This window comes from Erinaceus europaeus, chromosome X, assembly GCF_950295315.1.
Source record: "Erinaceus europaeus chromosome X, mEriEur2.1, whole genome shotgun sequence".
Classification (NCBI taxonomy): Eukaryota; Metazoa; Chordata; class Mammalia; order Eulipotyphla; family Erinaceidae; genus Erinaceus; species Erinaceus europaeus.
The window spans coordinates 123,062,590-123,082,314 of NC_080185.1; the positions used below are offsets into that span (position 1 = coordinate 123,062,590).

Sequence of the window (19,725 nt, forward strand, 5' to 3'; positions counted from 1 at the left end):
CCAAATTGCTGACTGTGTCTAGTGCCCACTTTTTGTTAAGATGGAGTTTGCCTCTGGCGGTCCAGACCATTTGTTCTCTGAAAACGCTGCTGGTGGGAAATGCTGGCTGTCCACTCAAGTATCTCGTCACCACTTCTGCACTTTCTAAAAGTGGATCTGATGTTTTTTTTTTCTAAACAATGCATCTACTGACCGCTAGATTCAAATTAAAAAAAAAAAAAAAAAAGGCATTAGCTCCTGTTTTAGCCACCTAACAAGAAGCAAGAAATCACTCCTGGGTGACTTTAAAAAATTAGCCAGATTGACAGGCACTGTGACTTGAGTCATTAAAAAATGACCAGGTGCCCCCAGTGCTTCCCGTCCGGTGCACAGAGCTGTGATGGCTTTGTGCCCCTCCCCTCCCCCGTTGTTTGGAAGCTGGAGTATCTGCTAATCTTTGTTTATATGAGCAAGTTCAGGTAGCAGCTGCGCAGGCCTCATCTTTGTGGGCTCCTAGTAGCCGGCCCGCCCCGCCTGTTTGCATTCAGGGCACGCACAGGCAAGGAACCTTCTCCCGCAGTCCTTGCTGCCTTCCTGCCCATCCAGTGTGCCTGGGAGTTTCATTTTAAATGGACCAAATAAATGTTTGCTTCATGGCAACAGACCTTTAAATTGCAACAAGCCTTTAAAAATGTCGCATAATTAGAGAATGGATTATGTAATTCTTGACCCAGTGGATCGGATCGAGTGGCCTGCTTCCTTCCTTCCTTCCTTCCTTCCTTCCTTCCTTCCTTCCTTCCTTCCTTCCTTCCTTCCTTCCATCCTTCCTTTCTTTTTTTCCTTTTAAGCCTTTCAACAAGGAATTCCATTTACTAAATTTAATCCTATATGTTTTGTCACTTCCAACAGAGTTTTTTTTTTAATGCATGGACCCCCCCCCCATCTTAGCTTCTCTCCCACTGGTTTTCACTCACTAGTGCCAGAGCGTTGCCTGTTTCTTACTCAGTGGCTAGTGCCCAGTGGTTTCTGAACTACCAGCTTTAGATGAGGAGGACAGCATTTACTAAGGGCAGAAATGAAAGGTGACTTCATCAGTTGATTTCAGCTTTTCTAGCTGCTCCCTTCCCGGGTGTTTCAGCAGGACGAAAGAGAGCTGTTTCTCAAAATACAATCAGAATGACTTTGTTCCTGCTTCAAACCAAAAATAACCCAAGTCTCTAAAAAATGCCATATGTGTTTCTTGAAAGTCTCATAGCTTTTGTCACAGGAAACTTCTGGATGACCACAATTCTCAAGAAATGTTTAGTAAATATTAAGGGAATTTTTAATGAAAGCAAGCAGATTTTTCTCAGACAGCTGTACGAAATGCCACTGTATTACAAATGAATGGTTTTAAAATTGGAAGCATTAAACCGAATTAAAGTGTGAGGATTGTATAAGCAGATTCACTGAAATGGAGTAAGTGGAGGTAATTGAATACGACAGAATCAAAGGAAATAGAACTCGGGATTCAATAATAAAGAGATAGATGAGCATTAGGTCTCTGTTTCAGTGGGGTATTACTTAATGTCAATTCATTTGTGAAAACAAATGCATCTGGAATTGTTGGGAGTGTGCAGTCACAGGGTAGAAAAATGGCTGGATCAGCTGTGTGAAAAAAAAATTTAAGTGTGATGAAAAATCATTTTCACTAATGTAGGAAATTGGAATCTACTGAAACAATTATAGCCCCACAAGTTCAGCTTCAATATGATCATGGCTGAAATAAATTGCAGAACTCCAGGCATCAAATTGAATTCCTAACCACATAGAAAGAGAGATGGCGTTAACTGGAAAGAATATGTAGCTTAAAACAGATCACAGGCTACGTTCAAAGTAAGGCATGAATTCTAACCACTGACTTTTTTTTTTTTATGAACATGCTCATTGAAATCTTTTTAATCAAATAGAGACGCTTTCTTGGGGCCTACATTTTTATTTAGTGAAGTGTGTGCTCTTTGGCCTTGAATCCTTTTTGTTTGTTTGCTTGTTTAGGCAGGAAATCAGTCCTTTAGAATATCTCGCTTGTGTGTGAAAACCCAGGGGATACACTAAATAGTCCCCCTTTTCCTGGACATCTGTGGGTTACTTGATGCTGAGATTCTCTTGCTGGTTTCAAACTGGGTTATATAAGTGTGGTACACAAAAAGTTTCAGATGCATGGATTCTGTCAAGATGGACCTTTGAAGAGAGAGTATCTGGGGAATAGTCTGGAGAGAGAAGCTTACCCAGCCAGATGGCGCTGGCCAGACTAGCTAGGTTTAATGCAGCCTTCATTCTTCCTTCCTTTTTTTTTTTTTTTTTTATGAAAATGTAAATGTGAAGAAGACCTCAGTGAGCCATGTGATGCCTTTCCTACTTTTTATATTAGGGTTTCCATTAGCATGCTTTGCAAGAGTAGGTCTTGCTATTTTATTCGCCAGGGAACTTTGACCCCCTTTCCTGGGCATAGAAATTTGCTTTCTTTGAAGCTGAGTGAAAATCTCTCTATATTTTTAATCTTCTTTCTCTGTTAGTTTGAGGTGCAGATCAATTTGATGTAGCTGAGAAAATGTGAGCTACTGATATAAATTTTCCCGTGACTGGAAGTGGTTGTTCCAAAGAAACCCTGGCCTTTCTCACTTTGGGACCAAGTGAGCGCTGGTACTTGGCTAGCAGCAGGGTAGGCTATGAGATGGAGGGAGACAGGAAGACGATTGCACCCTGGCCTCAAAGAGGAGCGCTACAGTCCCAGCTTCACAAAACCTGAGTATTCGTCCATTTGTTCATTTATTTATTCATTTAACAGTGCTCTGCTTTGAAATGTCAGCCTTCCTCTGTCCTCTGTACTTATAAGAGTAGAAGGGAACAATTTCTCTTCCTCGAGACCACAGTGGCACTACAGCCTTGGCTTTTGTTTTGTTTTGCTTTTCCACAGTTGTGCGGATTGTTGTCAGGTTAAAGAGCAGACAACAGTATTAGAGAGAACTTTGATCCTTGGTAGCCTCGTGCCATCTCTCTTCTGGGAGAGTGTAATGAGAGAAAATAAAGCATTTCTCTATTTTATAGGCTGATTGGATGAATCCCATTAACGTCTCTGTATATTCAAGCCTTGTGAGCTTGGAATAGAAAGAGCAAGCACACTTTGTCTGTAGAGGGCCGGAGGGGAAACGTTGTAAGCTCATGGGGCTGTACAGTCTCTGTTGTAGCCACTCACATCTGTCACTGTAGCATGAAGGTGGCCATAGACAATGAGGCAGTAAAACTTTATTTACAAAATCAGGCGACCATCACTTGCCGACCCTTGCCATAGTGTCGCTGCAGCTTCCCTTCCCTTCTAGCATGACAGCCACAATTAACAGATGGTATAGTGTGCAGAGGTCTGGCCCAGTAAAGATGGTATTTCTAGGAAGCTTCGCCTTTGTGTCACTTAGTTGCTTCCAGTGGTAAGCTCCTAGATGCCACACCATTTGCCATTCTGCAGTTCAGTTATTATTCAGCCTTGTCACTGAATAATAAAACCATTAAGTCACTTCACCTCAGTAAATGACAAGGGAGGGGTGGCAGGCTTGGCTTGGTTTTTCCTTTCTTCAGTTTCCCACCATTTTGTCTCATCCCCACCCTTGTTGGTGACCTCCTACACTTGCGTGTCTCCCCATCAGTCACCACCACTCACCTCCGTATCTTGGATGTCAGTCTTCTGTGCTTTCTCAAGCATAGATACTGGCCTCTGCTCACCTCTGTCTTCCACTCTCTCCAGGGGACCATCTTCCTTTCATGGGTTATCACCCAAGATCTTTCTAGGTGTGTCCTCTCGTTTTCTTGCCAGTTGCCCAGGACCGACAGTTTGCTAGGATACCTTTTTCCTTGCAATCATGTGACTCCATTCTTAGAGTCTAGACCCTGTCCTTGGGATTAAAATCTAGGCTGTGTTTTTTTGAGATTTTTATAAGTATCACATATGTAAAAATCTTTACTTAAATCTGATTCAAAATCGAAAACATTATCTTTTCTTTCATGTCTAGAGATTGACCATTTCAGAGGCCTTCCCAGAAGTTTTGAAAAGCATCTAGTAGACAGCCCCCACCCCCATCTACCAGGATCATGGTGTCTCTGTGGAGAGTTAAGCTCTTCTGGCGTGGCCGCCATGTTTTTTTTTTTTTTTTTTTTTTTTTAAGAAAGTGCATTGGCTTTGGACAGACCATGGCTTAGTTCTGTTGCCCACCAGCCTCCCACATGTCTGGAGACTTCCCCACTCAGACAAGGAGGAGGGAATGGATGTACCTATGCAGAGAGTCCCTGAATGGCGTGGCCTGACTTGGGTGATCATAGGTGCTATGCTAGGGATTCCGGTGGGCCAGTTCTTGGTCCACGGGGCCCCACCATGCTCCCGTGCTTTCATTCAACTGGGCACCTACTGTGTAGTAGGCATGGGGAAAAGAGGCTTTTTAAAGGAGGGTATAGTCTTTCAGATCAAGAGCAATCAAGCCACTTGGGATCCTCTGGCTCTGGTTCACTGTGAAGGGGTCACAGCCAGATGACCTTCTCTTTCTCTAGTCCCACGGGGGTTTTACTTTCACTTGGTGAAGCACAACCCATATCTGAGAGAGAATCTCCCAAATGGTGAAGCAAAAAAAAAAAACTCCATCTGAGGAAGGCTGCTCATTCAGATCTCTGCAGAATCCTGAAATAAGACCCGTGTTTGGGTACTGTGCCATTTTGTACAAAAGCACAGCCCACCTCCAGAAAAAAAAAAACTTTCAGTGAGCCAAAGGGGAGAAATTTGCAGCAAATGCAGAGACTACAGTAGGATAAAATGGGTATTTTTGCCAAGTGTGCCTTTGAGAGTTGAAGTGCCAGTCTCAAGACTCCTCCATCCCCTGAGCTATCCTAGGCAAGTGATTGCACCTTCTCACTGTCCTCAGGGAAGACCGAGTACTGACAGTACCTGTTTCTTAGGGTAGTAGCGACAGGTGAGGGAGCGTGGTGTTGTTCTTTGCATGATGACTAACACATCCACAGAACTCCATAGATGACAGCTGTCACCACCAACAAAGGCAGCAGCAAGCACGCCTGCACTGTGAAGATCTGAGTCTGTCATCTCTCTTTCCTCTTGATTAAGACCTTTTTTCCTTCTTTTTTGTTGTTGCTTTTGTTTTGCTGATAGAGAGAAATTGCGAGGGGAGGGTGAGCTAGAGAGGTAGACGGACAGACAGACACTTGCAGCCCTGCTCCACCACTCATGAAGATTTCCCCCTGCAGGTGGAGACTGAAGGCTTGAACCTGGGTACATGTGTACTCTTCTCATTGTGCCACTACCCATCCCCTAAAGATCTTTTTTTTTTTTTTGACTTCACCTTGAAGTGAATTTCCTCTTCAACACCACCTCCAAAAGTCAGGTAGAGAGAGAGGATGGGCTCTGGGAAGCCTTCGGGGAGTTCAGCAATCCAGTCGGGAGTCTACTCTTCAGCCTCACACTGGTGATCCTTCCCTCGACGGCCAAGGTGCCAGGCCAAGGGGAGTATTAGCACTTGGTCTTCGGATGGATGGATAGATATCCTTACATATTTGCGATGCCCCAGAGGCCATGATCCTTTTATTAAATTTTTTTAAATCTTTACTTATTGGATAGAGACAGCCAGAAACCAAGAGGGTAGAGAGATACAGAGAGGCAGAGAGACACCTGCAATGCTACTTCACCACTCGTGAAGCTTTCCCCCTGCGGGTGGGGACCAGGGGCTTGAACCCAGGTCCTTGCGTACTGTAATATGTGTGCTTAACTAGGTATGCCATCACATGCCCCCCCCCCTCCAGGGTCATAATCCTTTATTCTTGGACCAGAATTCAGCTATACACTGGATATAGCAACCTCATGGTCCCATAGAAATCTTAAGATTCTACTTCAACTAATAGTTCCCAGCCGCCCTTCCTGTGTCAGGCACCTCAGTAGACAGTTTTCTCCCCAGCTCCCTAAAGAGAAGGAACCAGGTCCCGGGGATCCCAGCCTCTCCCCGTGTGTGAGCAAGCCACCCTTGTTGCTGGAGTACAGGGTGGTCATGGGAGCAGGAGGGAATGCAGAACATTCTAGACTCTGAAGTACAGAGTTCCAAAAGAAATGACAGGCTTCTGCAGATGTCGGTGGAGACTAAGAGCTGCTTCTACCGCTCGCCAGGATTTTGGGGGATACTTGCTGGGATTCCTCAGCTGCAGCTGGGCGCAATTGAAACCAAGGGTCTGAAGTCACCTTTGTTTGTGTGAATGCAGCCACCATGCCTTTGGGTGGGTCTGAAAGTGAACCAAACAGAAAGAGTGCCACAGTGAGAAGTTTAACCAGGAATAAAGTTGGGCCCAAGGGAAGATTCTGTAGGGTGGGGGGGGGGCAAGAGGAGGAGAGGGGAGAGGACAGTGATAGTAGTGGAGGGGCTGGCCTGCACGCACAGTTGCACAGTCGCCGTGCTGCGTGGCTAAGGCTCAGGCGGCGGGGAAGCCCACAGCGCAGGCACAAGCTTGGTCAGAGCGGCCCCATTGCCTGTGACTATCGTAAAGGAATGAATAAGAATGCTGATGTTGACTCTTTGCCACCTGAAATTGGCAGTGAACAGCAGAGCTGAGATGGAAATTGGCAGGTACCACTGGATGTACCCAGGCTCAAAGAATCACCAGTACCATCCCGTGCCAACCCTGGGGGACAGGGCTAGCCCCTTGAGCAGTCCAGGTAAATACAGCCCCGGGGTCGTCTTCACAGGGCACCTGCTGTGCTCTGTGAATCTGCTAAGGGCTCTCTCAGCTGGGTGATAGCTCGTGTCTGGCTTGCCGGTCACGTGGGCCCGGGGCGTGGGTGGACTTGGCCCTTGAAACTATTTTTAATCGCCTTTCTTTTTCTCTCCTCCTCTCCATTCCACCCCATCTTCCGCCTTGTTCTCTCCTCCCCTCCTTACCTCTTCTCCTCCCTGAGAGCAGTCGCAGCCACACCTGCCTCGGGGTCTCCGGTGACAGTGGGGGCGGGGTGGGAGTCACACATCTCTCCTGGGGCCAGAAGTGGGTGGAGACCCCAAATATCTTCCCAATGCATTTTCCACTTCCCATCAGTCATTGCCTCTGAGGCGGAGAGCTCAGTCGGTGAATGGGGCTCAGCTCACTGGTTCTGACCTCACAGGTAGGTCCAAGGCCCAGCTCCCCAGGGCTCCTGCTCCCGAGGGCCCACTGAGTGCTGGGATGGGGGACTTGAGAGATGGAAAGCTGACAGTTCTGCGGGCCCAGCCTCCCAGTCTCTGGCACCTGCCAGTGTCTCCCCCCTGTTATGGAAGCCCAGTTATGGAAGACTGAGTAAGCGCCAGTGTGGACCTACAGCAGCGGGGACAACGGGACACACAAGCACAGGAGGCTACAAGTATGAATATAGCTTTGTGTGACCCTGCAGTGACATTGTCCCCAAGAGGAGCCTGCTCTTTCAGGAGTCGATCCAAAGTGACAGTGCAGAGATGATGGGTCTTGACAGAATCCTGAGGTTCAGCATAAGATATCCCTTGAACTGCAAAGTCTGAGAGTCCATTGGTGGATCTTGCGTCTTTGGAAACCTATTAATGAACTGGGGCTCCAGTCCGTTGTCCTGCTGTTAGGCGCCCGTCTTGTGTGTTCTCAAAAGTGGTGACAAGTGGCATAAAGACTGATGTTAGAGCTTTGTTCTCACAGATCCTAGAATAGAGGATTTTGGAATCATTTTTACCCCTGGTTCTGGGGATCAAATCCCAGGCCTAAGGTAGGCAATGCCTGTGAGGACCATTTCCCCAGCCCAGGGAATCTTGATTTTTAACAAGTTGCTATTAGATAGGATCTGTTTGTGTAGTGGAATACCATTCAGCCACCAAAAGGAAGTAAGTGCTAATTTATGCTACAACGTGGGTGGACCTTGCAACCAAGATGCTAAGAGAAGAAGGTGGACCCAAGAGGCCACATATTGACTCCATCCACACAATGATGTGGGATTGACAGCTGCATAGCACCGGAAATAGATTCGTGTTTGCCAACCCTGGGGAAGGGGAGGTGGGGAGTGACTGATCACGGGCACCCAGGAGCATTTCGGGAGTGATGAAAATGCTTCTCTGGTAGATTGTGGTGGCAGTGGTGACACAGTCTGCTTAAAATAGGTAGCTTTTCTGAGGTGTGTGAAAGTCATATTTTAAAAGCCTCCTCCCCTCAGCACTGTCTCACATATGTTCACAACAGGGAAGGAGGGTGGCATAAGACACCTGCACCTTATCTGTTCTGACCAGACCCCCGGATGTGGGTCTTTTGAGCAACAATAAAGAACAAATGTAGGGCTCCAACTTCTTTTCTGACACCTTGAGGCAGATTTCTCCTGACTCAGCAGAGTTAGGCTGAAGTTTGGGAGGTCACATGGTGCCCAAGATATGCTCTCCCTGACATCACCCGGGGTCTGCTGCAGATGCAACTCATGGATCTTTCTGGAAGCCTGGAGGCAGGGCAGTGCAACTGGCCCCAGCATCTCCAGTCAGGGTCTGGCATCAAGCAGGTTCCAGTCAGAACAGGCTTTGCCGTCAGACGAGCAAGCCCAGTCAGAAGCCCCCAGTCAGAGCCCACAAAGCCCTAGTTTTCAGAGTCTGGGCAAATCTGGGATGGTCTGAGGAGTAACTGGAGAAGTCAGCCAGGCTCATGTCCCAGGGTCCCTGCGGGGGGAGAATTCTGCAGCAAGTGTGGTGGTTCTCGTCTTGAGCAGAAGTCAAAGCCCTGGGCTGGATTTTTGGATTCACATCCCCAGGTGTGGAGGAGGCCAGACCCCTACACATGGTCTCCCCCTGTCCTGCCTTGCCCCACCTCGCCGACAGAGCTGTGCTGGGGAGGACCGAGAGCCCCGCCCAGTTGCCTGAAGATTGTGCTGGCTCGTGAACCAACGCACTTGCCATCCTGTACTTAGATCCCAAACCAGATGGCATGAGGGGAGAAAATAGACGGTTCCATATGGCTCTTGAGTCTTTTTTTCCTGCAGAGTTCTCAGATTCTCCGCGTGGAGGTGGGAGGGGGAGGCAAGCTGTGGGCCTCTCGCCCCCAGCTAGTGACAGCAGAGCCCTCCCGCCCCCATCCACCAGTGGGGATCAGAGATGGGGTTGCCAGTGGGCAGCCCCTGCCATGCACCCCCAAATATGTCTCTCTGCCATAGGGAGTGCGTCATAGCAGGAACCCTGAGACATTACAGGCAGGAAGGGAGATCTGTTCCCTCTACTGCAAGGCCTCACTGCTTTCACTGTGACCTAGAAGACTAAATCTTTTACCTACCAGTAGACACACACACACACACACACACACACACACACACACACACACACACACACACACACACCCTCACCCCCTGTCCCCCATAGCTAAGTTTATTGAGGGAGGTGACTTAGACCTTTGGGTGAGCGGCTCAGTTTGCCTGGGTCTCTCCCATGTCTACCGGACACAGATGATTCATACTGTTCGTAATCTTCTTTCCTGTCACTCCAGTGCCAGTTTATGATTGCCAGGCTAGAAGAACCAAGAGAGGCTTATGCAGGGGATCGCCCCACCCTCCCACATTCATGCCTTGGGGAACCAGGGCCCAAGACGGGGTCTGAGGCGGTGGCACTAGTGACAGAAGCAGCAGTAGGTGTGATGTCTGCATTGGGTGGAAAACGGAACTTTGAGTACCGAGATGCTTTGGGCTGCTGGCCCGGGGAGAACCGAGGTGAGTCCAGGAGTGGTCTCAGCCCAGCAGGCCTCCCCCATCTGCAGTTTCACAAGATTCCTAACCTCCTGGCTGTGAGGGGGCACCAGTGCAGAGGAAGGTTCAAGGGCAAGGTGGAGGGAGACAGCAAAGGACTGAAGCAGTGAATGTACCTTCCAGAGACTAGGTCTTCGGTGTCAGGAAGAGAAAGAGCCGCAGCTGAGGAGAATCCCCTGGGTCAGCCATGGTCTTCCCTCCCTGGAGAAAGGCTGTTCACTGGGCACCAGTGCACTGAGTCCTACTTCAGGTGACTCATCTGCTCCAACAGAGGGATAGGTTGGCTTCCTCGTGACCAGAGAGAGGGCTGGTGAGAAAGTGCTGGAAGGCAGTCAGGCAGAAAGCCTCAAAAGCACCTCCTCTGGTTTCTGCTTGGGGCCTCATCAGTGACCGGTGTTCAGTCTTAGGTGAGGAGAGGAGTCACCGGTGGGTTGTGTGTGTGTCTGATCACTGCAGCCTTCAGCCCCTGGCACCCGTGGAAGTCGGCATTCTGGAAAACGCAACCTAGACACTGGGTTGAGATCTTTCCCAGAAGCACTTGGATTGCATTTCAAGGGCGGGGGAGGGCTACTCTCCTTGAGCCAGAGGCTTGGACTAAACGTGCCCCGCAACCAGGGGTCTTGGCGTGTCCTGTAGGTGCCAAGGCCAGGACCATCGGCGACATCTGCTCTCCTGACAAAGCTGAGCCAAGGGAAGCGTGATGGCTCCTAGCTTCTCCAGGTGGTGGGGGCCAAGTGCAGGCGTGACACAGTTGTGACGCAGGCTCGTGCTGCACCATTCTGGACCTTGTGTCCTTTGCATTTTGCTCCCTGCTATATATCAATTGTTGCATTTTTCCAGTCATCTGTAGTTTTCACCAAACTCTGCCATGGAGAGCAGTTAGCTGTTTCATAGCTTAGTTATCAAAGAGCTAATATTGTCAGCCACAGATCTCTGTAATTTCTTAATTGTTCACCAGTGTTCAGTTCTCTCTTCAGTGTTGTTAGTATGTGATTAGCACTTGATTACGTAACTGCTGAGATCTGTCACATCCCCTGCTTTTTCTCTGGTGGCTGTTCCTCTGCTCACAGGAGGCAGGCGAAGCAGAGAGCAAAAGCAGGTCTGGGCCTTTCGATCAGGGACCCCCAACTTGATTGTTCAAAGCAGTGATTCTGTGCCTTCTAGAAATCGTGACATCTGGTCTTCACTTTCGTTATCCCACCGCCCTCAGGCCGACTCCCCAGGGGTGCTGGGTAGGCCTTCAGATTTCCAGGCCCCGCCAACCTCCTGTAGGGTGAGTCCCAGGGCGTTGGCGTGTTCGAATATGCTCCCCAGGCAATTCAAATGCCACTGAAGTCTGCCTCCCCCCATCCTACACATCAAAGATCATGACTCTGGGTAAGAAGCAAGCTCCTCCTTGTAACACTTATAGAAAAATACCGTTTCAGTTGGAAAGACGCCCCAAAAAACAACGTCGACTGAAAATTCCAAGGCAGCTTGCACATGTATGTATTCATCAGCCCGGAGCCAGGCCACCACATCCTAGCAGACAGTGCACTTGCCTCTGAAGGGAACACCTCCTGATGCCTTTATACCGTCACTGCATCCATTGTATAAAAGAGGAAAATTGTAGCGCTGCAGGCCACAAGGGCTACGTCTTGGTGCGTAGAACTACGCGCTTAAAAATGGGTTTGGAGCCTCTTCCATCAGTTTCTGGAGGTGAGGAGTTGGGTCAGCCTAGCTGTATCCAGGTCTCTGATGAGTGTTGGCCAAAGCCAGTCAGAGGGGCCAGCACATGCTCCTGGGAGAGAGGGACATGCCATGATCGTCTGGACGGCTTCAGTGGGTGTCTGTGCAGACGTTTCCCACTGGAAATGCTGCCTTTCCCCTGGAGCTCTTTCTTGTCTAAGGACAATAGCCCCTTCACTTCTCCACAGTCCCAAGTTCAAGTTCTGTGTCCCTGCTCTCTGCTCTGGCCTCGCTCAGTACTGGGGACCAGGAAAGCACTTACTGCTATTGCGGGGTGCATCACTGGCTTTGAGCATTTGTGGCATGGGACTTGGCACGACCGTGGATGCTGCGGGGGTCTCTCGGGCTCTGGATGTTTGGGTGGGCAAAGAGCTGCCGGCTGTGGGTGTGAGCAGGAGCACCTGCGTGTCATTCCCAGTTAGAGGCACAGGAACCAGTCATCCAACCCTGCTGTTTCATCGTTAAAATGATCTCTAACACAAACAGGAGAGTATCTGCGAAAGGGTGTCAGTGGCTTAATCATGCAGAATGAATGTGCTTTCTGTAGGAAGACGCTGTCAGCCTGGGCGTCACAGTAGAGTCCCTGGAAGGGGAAGGGGGACTTTAAAAATACTGGGGGGGGGGGGTAGGCAGCCACATCTTTGAAAGCTCCCAGGTTTGGGGGGGCAGTTCAGGGCCCCCATCCTGCCTCTGACCCTGCCCTCTCCCATGGTGGTGCCGACGTGCTGTGTATCTCCGCTGTATTCATCTCCGCTTTCTGGACTGGTCCTTGGAGAAACTCGGCCACAGGGATTTCTCCCCAGCCCATCTCACCTGCTGGAGTGTGATGGCCCCTGCCCCTCACCCTGCCTGCCTGCCTGCCTGCCTGCCTGCCTGCCTGCCTGCCTGCCTGCCTGTGGGAAGTGCCCCGCGCCCTTTGACAGCTGCCGCCCACTCCACGCAGCCCCCGCGACGGAGCCGAATCCGGCTATGCACACACCTCGGATCATGCCATTCCCTGCTGACAGGCCTCCCCTGCCTTCCCACCGCCTGCAAGACTCAGCTTCAGGCTGGCTTGGAGGCATCCCACGGTCCACAGTCAGGATGGGGTGGCGTGGGGTGGGGTGGGGGAGGAAGCAGCCCGTACCAGCTTCTCAAGGTTGAATGTCAGTAGAGCCCAGACCTGCATGCCCCCCCCCCCAGAGCTTGTAGGAGCTGCTGAAAAGCACTTGCCTCTGGGCCCTTAGTTATTTCAGCTCGCTTAGCATCACAGAGCTGAACTATTATATCAAAGAACCAGCGGGTGCCAAGGAACTGACACGTGACCTACCACAGAAGTGGCTCCTCAGGTCTCTCTCTTGTAGGAAGCCCACCTCTCCACCAACTTCCCTCCCAGAACCGCCTTTCTGTGCAACGCCAGTGGCTCAGCTTGGTGGTATCTGGCCCTCTGCACTCTAAAAATAACCGAAGACCACAAAAGCTTTCGCTTCTACGGGTTATACCTGGAAACATTTTGTGTATTGGAGATCGCCACTGAGAAATGTATTATCACACGGTGAACTGATCATTTGGCATAATGAACCCATCATACGAATAGTGTCTGGGACAGAGAATTTTCCAAAACAAGCTTTAGTGATAGGTGCAGTGCTGTGCGATACCCTAACATCTGGCTCACCCTGGAGTCTCACCTCTCTACAGTCAGAAGTATCTCGGGGTCTCCAGAGTTGTCTGATGCTCCTGTAGAAAATTAGGTCTTTGGGGGTCAGGCGGTAGCACAGCGGGTTAAGCGCACGTGGTGCAAAGCGCAGGGACCGGCATAAGGATCCCGGCTCGAGCCCCCGGCTCCCCACCTGCAGGGGAGTCGCTTCACAGGCGGTGAAGCAGGTCTGCAGGTGTCTTTATCTCCTCCTCTCTGTCTTCCCCTCCTCTCTCCATTTCTCTCTGTCCTATCTAACAACAAACGACATCAACAACAACAGTAATAACCACAACAAGGCTACAACAACAAGGGCAACAGAAGGGGGGGGATGGCCTCCTGGAGCAGTGGATTCATGGTGCAGGCACTGAGCCCCAGCAATAACCCTGGAGGCAAAAAAAAAAAAAAAAGAAAGAAAGGCAAGGAAGAAAGAGAGAGAGAGAGAGAGGAAGAAAGAAAGAAAAGAAAGAAAGGAAAGAAAGAAAGAAAGAAAGAAAGAAAGAAAGAAAGAAAGAAAGAAAGAAAGAAAATTCGGTCTTTGATGGTTGAAAAAGGGAGGAGTGTTTCAGTGGCCTTTCCATGTTTTGGGGGAATATATAACCACATTTCTTCAGCATGTGATCTGAAGCCATAGTGGGCTTTTTGCACTCTCTTCTGCTAGAAACGTGCTGCTCCGTCTTACACTTGACTGAATGCATTCAAGAGTGATTGGGGGTCAGTGTCTACAGGACTTCACCATTCCCAGTGGTTGATATATATATACATAAATATATGATGGAGCATGGATACAGAGTGATAGAGAGAGGAGGAGAGACACCTGTAGCACTGCTCCACCACTTCTGAAACACCCCTGCATGTGGGAACCAGCAGTTGAAACTGGGGTCCTCACTCGTGGTGACATGTGCACTCTACTGGCCCTAAAAAGGATTTTTTTCTTTCTGTCACCAGGCTTAGCGCTGGGGCTTGGAGCCTGTAAAGCGAATCCACTGCTCCTGGCGGCCGTTTCCCCTTTTATTTTTTCTTCTTTACTTGATAGGACAGAAAGGAATTAAGTGGAGAGGGAGAGCTTGAGAGGGAGAGAGACACCTACAGTATTTGCTTCGCTGCTCATGAAGCTTTCCCCCTGAAAGTGGGAAGTGGGCACTCAAACCCAGGTCCTTTCATGGTGACGTGTGCTTTGACCAGCTGTGCCACAGCCTGACCCCCAGGATGACTTTTTAAAAATTTATTTATTTATTATTTTTTATTTATTTATTCCCTTTTGTTGCCCTTGTTGTTTTTTTATTGTTGTAGTTATTGTTGTTGTTGGATAGGACAGAGAGAAATGGAGAGAGGAGGGTAAGACAGAGAGGAGGAGAGAAAGATAGACACCTGCAGACCTGCTTCACCGCTTGTGAAGCGACTCCCCTGCAGGTGGGGAGCCGGGGTTCGAACCGGGATCCTCATGCCGGTTCCTTGTGCTTTGCGCCACCTGCGCTTAACCCACTGCGCTACAGCCCAACTCCCCCAGGATGACTTTTAACATCTGTCCTTTGGCAAGTAATTGAGTTGTGTGGATCACCCAAATAGGGTCATGTTCCACCAGGCCACATCAGAATCGTTAGCTAATATCACAGTCCATTTCATTAAGGAAGCTTTTAGGTTGGAGGAAGCTGGCAATATCACCGTAACAGGTGCAAGGTTCCAGAACTGATTTGTAGCCCCTGCTAGTCGAGTAGAGCATCCGTCTCTGGCAGGATTGGGTGGGTTCTTCTGCAGTGTGGGAATGCTATTAGTGTGGAATTTGTGCATAAGAAATGTTAAGCCGTCTCAGACTCAAAAAAAAATGACTAACCCAAAACAACAAGGGCAGCAAAAGGGAATACATACATACATACATACATAAATATTTTTTAAAAAATGACTAACCCAGTCTCCCCACAGAGGAAGGCTCTGCTTTCAGATGGGAGACCCTGCATTGTCAGTTGTTTCCAATTCCAAGTTTATTTGCATCATTTTTGAAGGAGAAAAAAAAAAAAAAAAACCACACACTTCCATGTGAATAACTACACATGTGCAGTCACTCTTTCAAGAAAAGAAAATGGTGCCCCAGCTGGTAATTGACTCCACGGGAGTTTTTCATGACAGACATCATGCTTACATGACCCATTTCATCACATAGAATCTTCAAAAGGCATCTACTCAGGTTAAGAATTAAGACAACTCTGAAGTATTTATTACACTAAGGATGTATTGTGGTGTTGTTTTTGTTGTTGTATTTGGTGAAGAAGCCAGGACCTCGTGCGTGTGTGATTTCACTCTCCTGTTGACTTCTTCACTTAGAGAGACAGAAAGAGCCACCACAGCATTGGCGTGTCCCCAGGTGCGGCCATGGCCCTTTGATGTGGTGGCGCAGGACTCGACCCTGTGTCACGCACATGGGAAGGCATGTGCCCTGCCCCATGAGTTGTCGCTCCAGCCTCGGCACTGCTGTGATTGTGACTTTTTTTTTTTTTTTTTTGTCTGGGAATGCCAGGCGGTGCACACACTTCCGGTATGTCACGTGTTGAATTTCTCCCTCGTGTAGACATGAGTTGGCAGGACACGCCCAGAGCCGCATTTGGTCCTGGGCTAGGGTGGGGCTCAAGTTCGCTGACCCCCAGTGGGCGGGTCTGACTTGTTCTCACTGAAATCACCTGGGAAACTTTCTTCTTTTCTGTTCGTGAAAAGAAGCGGGAGAGAGATACCACAGTAATTGGTCACCAGGCTTGCACTCCTGAGGCCAAGAGGTTCCAGGTTCAACTCCTGGCACCTCCATAAGCCAGAGCTGAGCAGTACTCTGGCTTTTCTCTGTGCGTCCTCCCTCTCTCTCTTTCCTAAAATAAAATAGATAGATAAATAAATAATTCAAAAATAAATAAAACGTAGGAAAAGGTAACCTCCCACTTGAGTCCCTGCCCAGGAATTCGGCCTCAACAGAGTTGTACATGCTGTGCTGCTGGTGATCTTGTTGTGCGAGGTCAGTGAACTGCTCTAGGAGACCTTCTCAGCCCTGGCTGACTGGTCTTTGTCAGGCATGTTGAGCGGTTAGCATTTGGCAGCCTCTCGTCCTCAGCGCACTTGCCCTGGGGCCTATCATGCTGGAGAGGGACAGTGTGTGTTGTCAGTGCCCCTGCGGGGTGTCGAGTGGCACCCCAGGCCCTGCCCCCACTGCCAGTAGCACCCCACAACCTCTCTCCCAAGTCTTGAAGAGGAAGAAGCCCCCCACCCCAACACTCCGGGGCTGGTGGTTCTGAAGTTGCAAAGCCCAGTTTCTCCTTTCCTTTGGCGGCTCATGTGTGGAGTGGCAGGGGAGGCCGTGGTGGAGGCTGTGTGTGTGGAGACATTCAGTCCCTGGGAAGAATCCGGGCCCTTGTTCCCCTGGCCTCCTCCTGAGCCAGCACTGCATCTGCAGCCGGGCCCAGACAACTTGGGGGCAAATCACTGGGCCCTTCTGATCTCCAGCCATGGCAACGGCCTTCCGCCAGCGAGCCTGGCACAAAACATGTTTTATTCTGTTGTTCGGCACAAAAGGTTCTAGAGACACCGGAGACAAACTGGCCTTTGAGAGTTCATGGCACTGCTGCGGAATCTTTCTCCCTACTGTGTGGTTAGCGTTCAGACTCCGGGGCTTGCGCACACTGGAGTTTTTGTGTGTGAATGAAAAGCCCAAATCCCCCGTGGCCTCTGGGGCAGCTGCACTCAGGCTGAAGGCGACGGAGCTACCTGCCAGCAGGCCCAGCCCTCAGGCCGGAGGTGCCGCCGCTGGCTGAGCTTGGGGACAGGTGGTCAGGGTTTACAGGTGCACCTGGGCCGAGCTGTTATCGTCTCCAGCCCCCCCCCCCCGACCCCCGTTCCTCACCATCGCTGTTCTCTTCTAGTCTCGGGAAGGGGCCTGCTCTTTCCCTCACAGAACTTTCCTCCATGCCAGTTCAGATCCCTAGCCCTTTGTGTCCTCCCCCTGTCCCCGTGCTGACGTGACTCAAATTCTGAAGCCATCTGGCTGGTGCCCGTTTCTCCCATGAGTTACCAGCTCCCTTGGCTCCCCACTGAGTCCCCAGCAGAGAGGCTGTGAGCATGAAATCATCGCTAATTGAAGAAAATGCACCAAATGACCAGCTGCTACCCCCCCATCCCCCTTATCTGTTCTCTGCTTTAGCTGAAGACATTCAGCAAACAGGGCCTTGGAGAGACCGCATCTGATGAGCTGATGGTTACTGCCAAGGTTCTGGAGGTGTTTCTCTTGAGTGCGCTCTGAGCTGTGCTTGGGAGGTAGAGCAATTCTTTGTATCCCCGATTCCTGAGCCAAGGGAAGGTTCTAATGCAGCTGAGGTCTAGTATCTTCAAAACCAGCAGTTCACATCTTTCGTACAGCGCTTTCAGCTGGTTTAGGCAGAATTACCATCCTTGAATCTTGCAGATGCCAGGCATTACTTTGTAGAGCTGGTTTTTCCTTGTAGTGGAATCGCACTGGTGACGAGAGGCAGGTGAGTTGGCCCAGAAGCTCCTGGGGGTTCTTTAGACTAGGGCTCTCAGGTGTGAGCATGTACGGGAATTGCCACCCCCCCCCCCAGGTTCTGACTCAGCTGCTGCCGATAGGACCCAAGGGTTTGCACTTTTAATGTTCACCCAGGACTCCACTCTGAACACCAGTGCTCCCAGGGAGGGGGTCGAACACTTCTTCTGTAGGTAGTGGCCTTGAAGGCAGCCACCCAACTCTTATCATTCTAGGGCAGACATAGCCACCAGCACGCTGTGAATGTAAAAAAAAAAAAAAAAATCTTACTACTTCCACTTACTGCTTGTTTAGAAATGCACAGCCTTGGTTTGCTGAGCCCTGGTCTAGGAGGACTAAGCAGTGACTGTGATGTCTGCCTCCCTCTTTGGGTCACTGACTGGTCTGTGGCCTGTCCTTTCATCTCGAGTCTGTTGGTCACTGTGTTCAGGGTGAACCATGAGGTGAGGCGACACCTGCCTTTCTGGGCTGGGTTTGTGTTGGGTACTGAAATGGAACAGAGTTCTGCTGGGGACGTAGGAAGTGAAGCAGCAGCACCTGCCTCCCCCCCCCCACACACACACACTCCCAGGACTGGCTGTCATTCCAGGCCTGCTGCCAAAGGGACTCCCTCATTCAAAAGAGCATTGGCGTTTCGGGGTGACGGCAGTAGAGCAAGCACCCGGCCCCACAAGACTGCACTGTTGCACGTCTGAGGCTGAGCCGAACTCACATCCACAGGGCCGCCCTGCTGCCTGCACACAAATCCAGTCAGAAGTGCTGCGCACAGGAGGCTGGAACCAGCTTGCCAGCCGTACATAGGAAACTTATTCAGATTCTCCTTCCTGGCTTTGGGCAGCAGTTCTGACCTCTCTGGGCTAAGTGTGTGGCATAAATGACCCGGTATTGAAAGATGCCATCCTCACTGTGTGTAGAGAGAACTTATGCACTGACGTAAAAGCTGTAGTGGGGACCATGCCCCCCGCCCCAGCTGGCTGGGCTCTCATCTGAAAGGCAGCTGTAGCTGTCAAGACAGCTGGCCGACCGCATCAGAAGCAACTCTGCATCTTGCTCCTTCGGTTCCTGGGAATCCTTGCCATGTTGCATTCCCCAAGTGTCAGCTCATGCTGTGTGCAGGGATCTTAAAAGGTTTATCTGGGTGCGTGGAACAGTGGCCAGCGTGTTGACTTATGTAGGAGCCTGTGGTCACAGTCAGTCATCTGCTAGCAGGTCAGCCTGTGCTGAGCAGGGGTCAGTCACATCCTTGGCTTTCCCTGCGTGGGGCAGGTGGCGCCCTGGAGAGATAGGGATTGGAGGGAGGATTAGCCTCAACCTAGTGGTGAGCTGAGCACTAAACACTCCCATTCACTCAAGCCTACTTGTTTCCCTGAGCCAGGGAGCTGCTCTGAAAGGACCAGCGTGACCCAGGGCCACAAGATGAAAGACTGTTCTGAAGTGGCACCTGTGGATCTGGAAGGCTGAGTGCTGGCATCGGAGAGCAAGTGTGCCTGCCGTGTGAGAAGTCCTGGGTCCTGGTGATCAGAAAGGACATGGCGTTTGTTCACGTGCACGTGCAGTCAAAATGGGCGGGCTGTTCTCTGTGCACCTTGCCTTTCTGCAGAGAGCCTTTCCCTGCCTGTCTCCAGTATGAATTCCTCCGTCCTTCCTGTCTTCTCTCCTCTTCCGCCCGGCTCCCTCCTTACCCACCCCTGGCTCTCTGGGAAGTTACATCCTGGCCCACTTCGGTATTACGTGTCTACCTGCCTCAACAGGTTGGTCTCCTTGAAAACAAAACAAGCAGAAAGAGCTTGTATTTCCCATTTCTCTCCCCACTGCCAAGCATGGCACTTAGCACCCAAGTCGGTCTTCAAAAAGTACTGGATTAAGGAAACTCCAAAGTCAAACTCAGAACCCGGCTCACCTTGTAGAAGATCAGATGTGGGGCAAGTCACCATATATTCCGAATCCCAGAACCTCAGGGTGAAGCATAGGCTCTACCTCCCGGAGCCACACTCCGGTCTCCAGTTTTGGTGGCTACTGTGTTGAACGGCA

The 19,725-nt window shown here is 50.2% G+C and overlaps 1 protein-coding gene across 4 annotated transcripts in view; it reads left to right on the top strand.

Moving 5' to 3' along the window:
- Positions 1-19,725, top strand: part of GPM6B (glycoprotein M6B) — a 137,620-nt gene that overhangs the window by 104,510 nt on the left and 13,385 nt on the right. For 2 of the 4 annotated variants that reach the window (XM_060183035.1, XM_060183038.1), the window contains exon 2: positions 6,593-6,712. The exons of the other annotated variants lie outside the window; for them this stretch is intronic. In XM_060183035.1, the coding sequence (XP_060039018.1) occupies positions 6,593-6,712 (120 nt within the window). The remainder of the gene's footprint in view (positions 1-6,592; positions 6,713-19,725) is intronic. 4 annotated transcript variants of the gene reach the window in all.